At 49.1% G+C, this 7,466-nt stretch overlaps 1 protein-coding gene across 1 annotated transcript in view; it reads right to left on the bottom strand.

Moving 5' to 3' along the window:
* Positions 1–3,012: 3,012 nt before the first annotated feature.
* Positions 3,013–7,466, bottom strand: part of Plod1 (procollagen-lysine, 2-oxoglutarate 5-dioxygenase 1) — a 30,110-nt gene continuing 25,656 nt past the window's right edge. The window contains 3 exon segments of the mRNA XM_013031876.1: positions 3,013–3,843; positions 6,805–6,976; positions 7,220–7,260. Coding sequence (XP_012887330.1) covers positions 3,688–3,843; positions 6,805–6,976; positions 7,220–7,260 — 369 coding nt within the window. The 3' untranslated portion in view covers positions 3,013–3,687.

Below are 7,466 nucleotides of genomic sequence, written 5' to 3'. Positions count from 1 at the left end.
AGAAAACCGGAAGTGGCGCTGTAGCTCAAGTGGTAGAGCGCTTGCCTTGAGCTGAAGAGCTGAGGGACAGCGCCCAGGCCCAGAGTTCAAGCCCCACCACCGACCAAAAAAAAAAAAAACAAACACACAAAATGAAGCTGACACATGTTCTATGTGGGGGGGTGGGTAAGAGAGGAAAACAAAAGGGGGACACATGAGTAGAGGAATAGAATGAGTAAATCATTATACTCAATGTACTTTACGTAAAAAATAGCAACTCAAAGGTATAGCAACTCAAAGGTATGAATGAAATGGGGAAAGATAAGGGAGAAATAAGAAAGGGGTGACATCAATCAAGGCACATTGTACTCATTACCTGACTTGTGAAATTGAAACACCTTTGTAAAACTACTTAATAAAAAATTAAAAAAATATTTTTTGCCAGTCACAGGGCTTGAACTCTGGTCCTGGGCTCTGTCCCTCAGCTCTTCAGCTCAAGGCTAGCACTCTACCACTTGAGCCACTTCTGGCTTTTTCTGCTTATATGGTGCTAAGGAATAGAACCCAGGGCCTCATGCATGCAAGGCAAGCACTGTACCACTGAGCCACCTTCCCAGCCTGGTCCCTGTTTTTAAATTTTTATTTATTTTTAATTTTTTTATTGTGAAAATACTGTACAGAGGGGTTACAATTACATGGGCAAGATAATGAGTACATTTCTTTTTCTTTCTTTTTTTTTTTTGGGTCCGGTCATGGGGCCTGAACTCTGGGCCTGGGTGCTGTCCTTCAGCTCTTCAGCTCAAGGCTAGCACTCTACTACTTGAACTACTGCACCACTTATGGTTTTCTGGTGGTTAAGTAGAAATTAAGAGTCCCTTGGGCTGGACGCTGGTGGCTCACGCCTGTAATCCTAGCTACTCAGGAGGCTGAGATCTGAGAATCAGATCAGATCCGTCAGACCCTCCCTGATCTCCAATAAACCACCAGAAAACCAGAAGTGGCACTGTGGCTCAAGTGGTAGAACGCTCACCTTGAGCTGAAGAGCTGAGGGACAGGGCCTATACCTAGAGTTCAAGCCCCATGACCGAAAAAAAAAAAAAATCTCACAGACTTTCTTGCCCAGGCTGGCTTTGAACCTCAATCCTCAGATCTCATCCTCATGAGTAGGTAGGATTACAGGCATGAGCCACCAGCGCCCAGCAAAAAAAAAAATACATTAAAAAAATGATACCCAAAGTACAGTGTAAAGTGGATGTGCTTAGGTGGACATGATGGTTCACATCTGTACATCTGAGCTATTCAGGAGGCTGAGATCTGAGAAATAAGGTTCAAAGCCAGCCTGGACAGAGAAGTCTGCAACACTTCATCTCAAATTAACCAGCAAAATATCAGAAGTGGAGGTATGGCAAGTGTAGAGCACCAGCCTAGAGAGAAAATGCTAAGGAACTGTGCCCAGGTCCTGAGTTCACACCCCAGTTCGGGCATACATGTGCACACACACTCACATAGAAAAAGTGAATGTGCTTAATTTGAGTAATGAAGTATTAGAAGTCTGAGGTGGTTTGTTTTCAAGACAAAGCATTTGGTTCTGAATGGAAATTTACCTATAGCTTGCTTGCAGCCATAACAAGAGTCCATTGGAAAACCCTACAGATAAACAGGAGCAATTAGAAGGGTGACGATTAGCAGGGAGAATAAATAGCAATAAAATGATAAATTGGGTAGGAACTGTGTACATGCCAGAAAGCATAAAAGCACAAAGGTCAGGTGGAAAATTCTAAAATTCATCCAACCTCAAAAGGTGCCTTTATTCAAATTACCCAGAAGGCAATGTGACTTGTCAACATCTAGGAAAGAATGTGATTCCCACAGAACTCAGACCAATGAGAACTAGAGGAGGAATCTTCAGGCACTAGAGATAAAGCTGTCCATAATCTCAGTGTGTGCCTGCCATCAGATACCCATCTTGTAAGACTGTCATGAAACTCTTGGCTGCCTTTCCTATCCTCATCTTTTGAGCTTGGATAGGTGTGTTTCTCACATAAAGTAAAAATTTTAGATCTCTTGAAAGGCAGCCTATTTTCAGGGGAAGTTGGATTGGGTTAAGAAAAATTCAGGGCTAGGAAGGTGGCTCAGTGGTAGAGCGCTTGCCTTGCATGCATGAGGCCCTAGGATCAATTCCTCAGCACCACATAAGCAGAAAAAAAAAAAGCCGGAAGTGGTGCTGTGGTTCAAGTGGTAGCCTTGAGCTGAAGAGCTGAGGGACAGCGCCCAGGCCGAGTTCAGGCCCCATGACTGGACCCCCCCAAAAAAAAAATTCAAGTTGGCTGGGATTATAGGCATAAGCCACAGGACCTGGCTAGTCATGCCATTTATCAGCCCACAAAATCTATATTTAGCTCTTTGCTCCACCCTCCACTACTAACCAGTACCCTGACAGCACATTGTTGTGTGAACTTTGGCCAATTACATAGCCTCTCTGAGCCTGTTTCCTCAATTGTAAAAAGGAAGTAAGTTGGCCATCCATGGCCCGCACCTGTCATCCTAGCTACTCACGAGGTTGAAACCTGAGGATTGGGGTTCAAAGCCCAGCCTGGGTAGGAAAGTCTGTGAGACTCTTATCTCCAATTAATCACCAGTAAACTGAAGTGGCACTGTGGCTCAAGCACTAGAGCTCTAGCCTTGAGCTGAAGAGCTGAGGGACAGTGCCCAGGCTCAGAGTTCAAGCCCTGAGACGGATTGCCAGGACAATGTTCAGGGGCGTGGTGGAGGCCTCCGGAAGTTCTCTTCTCCTCCCATGTTCACAGTTACTGGTAAGGTAGTCAGCCAGGATTCTAGAGGGCAGGTAACTGCGATTCAGGTTTTCCTGGATGAGGCTGTGTGCCCTGGCTCACAGGAATACACACATGATCACACACACACACACACACACACACACACACACACACACACACTGCAGCGGTCACATGGTCCTGGGTTTGGGAATCTGTCCCCCTTAGACACCTGCCCGGACAGGTGCATACAGCTCCCAACTCAGTGGTTTGAACGACCTTTAATAGAATTCTCCTGTCTCTGTCCCTCCTCCAGAGGCAGGGGGACAGGGTCACCCAGTGCAATGTGGACAGGTCACTCCTCTCCCCAGCAAGGATCAAGTATAGGATGGAGCTGGGACATGGATGCTTTTCTTGTCCCCCAGGAGAAAAGTCTGAGCTACTGTCTCCAGGAGACAATAGTGTGCTTTGGTGATGGGAGCCTGGCAGAAGGGGCCTCGGTGGTCCTGGGCTCAGAGGGGGCTGGGTTTTGCATGGGTCTCTGTGGAAGCTGGAAGCAGAAGCCAGTGGGGTGGCAGGAAGTTCTGCCACCAGCTGACTTCTGCCTGTGTGGAGTCTCTCTGGACAGTTCTGGGAGCTGTCAAGTCTCTCCCCATGAGAGAGTCAGAAAAAGTGAAGTGTGTGTTCCAGGAAGACAGCTGGGGAGGATCAAGGTGATTGGTCTCCCAAAGCTGGGCAGGAGACCACAGAAAGGCTCCCAGCCTCAGAGGGGGGCTCCATCTCTGGCTTGTGCCAATCCTTCCATCTGGCAATTCTGAAAGCAACTGTCAGTCAAGAGCCCCAAGGCTGGACCAAGACTCCTGGGGCCGCGAGGCCCTCAGAGCTGGTGAGCAGTGGTCATCTGCAGAAGAAAGGCCCGAGGGAGTGAGGCTGCTGGTTAGGGATCCACAAAGGACACGGCGATGTAGCGGGTACCCCGAGTGGTGGGGAGTCCCTCGTGGTAGTGAGTGAGCCGTCCTGGGTGCATGAGGGCCCAGCCCTTCCGTGGGGCTCGGATGGAGCAGTTGTAACGCAGGAAGCGACAGCCACCACCCTGGAAGAGAGGAGTCATCAGTGCCTCAGGGAAGCTGGGCCTTTCCCAACGCTGTGCTTTCTTAGGATTGTTACCTATGCTGTACTCTGTTCAGTTGGCCTGGGAGGGACTAAGGAGGGACTGGTGGCAGCCGGCTGCCTCTGGAAGATACTACCAAAGGCTAAGACCTTGCATCTGGCCTTTAAGTCAGCCCTTACTAAGGGTGTGACCAATTGAGCCTCTGGAGAGTTGTGAAAAGTAAAATGAGACAGTAAGAGTGGAGGGTGGCTCAGTGGTAGGAGGATTTGCTTAGCATGCAGGGGGTTTAATCCCCAGCTGAATGAATGCATGGATGAATGAGTAAATAAGCAAGCACGTAAATATATATTTTAAAAATTTGTTGTTGTTGTTGGTCATGGGGCTTGAACTCTGGGCCTACGTGCTGTCCCTCAGTTCTTCAGCTCAAGGTGACAGCACTACTACTTGAGCCCCAGCATCACTTCTGGTTTTCTGGTGGTTAATTGGAAATGAGTCTCACCGACTTTCTTTGCTCAGGCTGGCTTTGAACTGTGATCCTCAGATCTCAGCCTCCGGAGTAGCTAGGATGACAGGCGTGAGCCACTGGCACCCAGCCTAAGTTTCTTTCTTTTTTTTTTTCCTGAGACCAGGACTGGAACTCACTATCTGATACTTTCACTCATGGACTGGCAACACTACCACTTGAGCCACACCTCCAATCCTAATTAATTAATAGAAAAGCTTAAGCCAGACACCAGTAGTTCATGCCCGTAATTTCAGCTGCTCAGGAGGCTGAGCCTTGGAAGATCATGGTTGGAAGCCAGCCTGGGGATGAAAAGTCGAAGAAGCTCCATTTCCAATTAACTGGCAAAAAAACACCAAATGGAGGCATGGGTCAAGTGGTAAAGCACCAGCCAAACAAGAGGAAGAAAGCAAGAGCACAAACCCCAGTACAGGTCCAAAACAATAAGCTGGTAACTCACGCCTGTAATCCTAGCTACTTAGGAGGCTGAGATCTGAGGATCATGGTTCAAAGCCAGCCCAGGAGGGAATGTTCATAAGACTCATCTCTAATTAACCACCAGAAAAATAGAAGTAGTGCTATGTCTCAAGTGGTAGAGGGCTTGCCTTAAGCAAAAAGAACTCAGGGACAGTACCCCTGACCCTGAGTTCAAGTCCCATGACTGACAAAAAATAAAAAGTTCATTCAGTCCTACCTACTTACTTACTACCTACTTACTACTTACTCAATCCTTACCTACTGTTGTGGCGGTATCCTGACATCCTGGGCCCCTCCCCACTACATGCCAACGGTACCCTCACAGCAGTGACAATTCCAGGGGACATTATCAATGTGCTCCTGGGTTGGGGGTAAAAAAATCTCTCCTGGGCTGGGAGGTGGTTCGGTGGTAGAGTGCTTGCCTAGCATGCATGAAGCCCTGGGTTCAATTCCCCAGTACCACATAAGCAGAAAAGGCCAGAAGTGGCACTGTGGCTCAAGTGGTAGAGCACTAGCCTTGAGCTGAAGAGCTGTGCCCAGGCCCAGAGTTCAAGCCCCTGATGGACCCAAAAAAAAAAAATCTCTCTTTGTTGAGATTCCCAGCTCAGGGCAACACCTGATGCTCACAAGCCCTCCCTAAGTTCTCAACTGCTGTAAGGGATCCTTCATTGCACTTGGGCCTGGGCCTGGGCCAAGTCCAAAACTAGAAACTTAAGGAGGAAATGGAGGCAGAGCCAGCAGCTCCCTCACTCACCATATGCAGAAACTCCAGAACTGCTCCTGCCCCACCCTGGTGTCCTTCCCCAGCTCTTTCCTTCAGCCCAAGCCTGTGCCCTGTATCCTAAGCCAGAAGCACCCTGCCACACCCCACGTAAGGAAAACCCCAGGCTCCTCATACCAGCAGCGGGCATTCCTCAAATGCTTATTGGGCTCCCTGTGAGCAAAGACCTGTGATCTCATTTGTTTTCCTAACTCTGCACACATCAAGAGACAGAAGGGCTTCCTGGCACTGGTGGCTCACACCTGTAATCCTAGCTATTGAGAGGCTGATCTGAGGACTCCAGTTTGAAGCCACCCTGGCAGAGGAATCCATGAGTCTCTCTCTCTCTCTTTTTTTTTTTTGGTCATGGGGCCTGAACTCTGGACCTGGGTGCTGTCCCTCAGCTCTTCAGCTCAGGGCTAGTGCTCTAGTGCCTGAGGCACAGCACTGCCTCTGGCTTTTTCTATTTATGTGGTGCTGAGGAATGGAACCCAGGGCCTCAAGCATGCTAGGCAAGTGCTCTACCACTGAGCCACCTTCCCAGCCCCTCCATGAGTCTCTTTTTTTTTTTTTTTTTTGGTCGGTCGTGGGGCTTGAACTCTGGGCTTGGGTGCTGTCCCTGCGGTCTTCAGCTCAAGGTCAGCACCACTTCCGGTTTTCTAGTGGTTTATTGGAGATAAGAGTCTCATGGACTTTCCTGGCCGGGCTGGCTTTGAACCGCCATCCTCTGATCTCAGCCTCCTAAGTAGCTAAGATTACAGGCATGAGCCACTGGAGCCCAGCTTCCACGAGTCTCTTATCTCCAGTTAACCACTAAAAAGCCAGAGGTGGAGATGTGGCTCAAGTGGTGGAGTACCGGCTTTGAGCAAAAAACCTAAAGGGCAGTGCCCAGGCCCTGAGTTCAAGTCCTAGTACGTGCACAAGAAACTGGTATAGTGGAAGGAAGGATTCAGAATCAGCACTTTGGCCCTGAACCTTTTGCAGTTTGTGCTCTGCTCCCTTTGGAGTCTCTCCCTCCTGATAACTTGTGCCCTGATCCCACCTGCCTGGAAGCCCTCCATGCGCTTATAGCATTGCTTTTCTCTGGCTTTCTAGCCCTGTCACTGAGTCAGAGCCTGTCTGCCATCACCACCCAGTATACTGCTTACCAGCCAGCCTCAGTGCTCCCTCCAGACCCCTCCCACGCCCCAGGTGGCCCTCTCACCTCATAGTCCTCCCCGACCCGGTTCAGGGCGATATTGATGGTGAAGGTGGAGGCGTCATGGTGTGGCATCAGGGAGGGCTGTTCATCCGGCTTGTATCGGACAACGAAGGCCAAGTCAAACTGGGCCTGTGTAGGGGCAGGCAACAGGGGCACCTGGTCAGTCAGGAGAGGCCTCGGAGGACTGAAGGGGCAGGGGGCAGCAGCTGGCGGGGGGGGGGGGGCCTTGTTCAATGTGTGGGGATATCAGCTTCCAAAAGAAAAATGGAATTTTTCACACCAGGCCCTCCAGTGTACAACAGCCCAGACACAGAAAAGATTCAAGGAAAAAAAGAAACATTTATTTTTAAAAGGAAAGGGAATCAAAACGGATAGAAAGGAAGGGGAAGGAGCAGAAAGGGACGAAGAAAAGAAAAGCAAGGAGGGAATCAGGAATGAATGAACCTAATCCTCAAAACCCTTTTAAGCAACTACTGATTCCTTAAGAACAAGGTCTAGGCACACCTGAGCAGGTATGTCGAGAAAAGCACATGAATAAAGAAGTAACTGAGCTCAGGAGGGAGGGAGACAGATGGAGGTACAGAGCACAGATCCACCCAGTGACAGCACAAGGGACAAAGCTCATACATCTTTTTTTTTTTTTTTTTTTTTTCCGGTTGTGGGAT

This window comes from Dipodomys ordii, unplaced genomic scaffold (assembly GCF_000151885.1).
Source record: "Dipodomys ordii isolate 6190 unplaced genomic scaffold, Dord_2.0 Scaffold6, whole genome shotgun sequence".
NCBI classification, from domain to species: domain Eukaryota; kingdom Metazoa; phylum Chordata; class Mammalia; order Rodentia; family Heteromyidae; genus Dipodomys; species Dipodomys ordii.
Note: the sequence above shows the minus strand (reverse complement) of the source record. Positions and strands in the feature narration are given on the sequence as shown.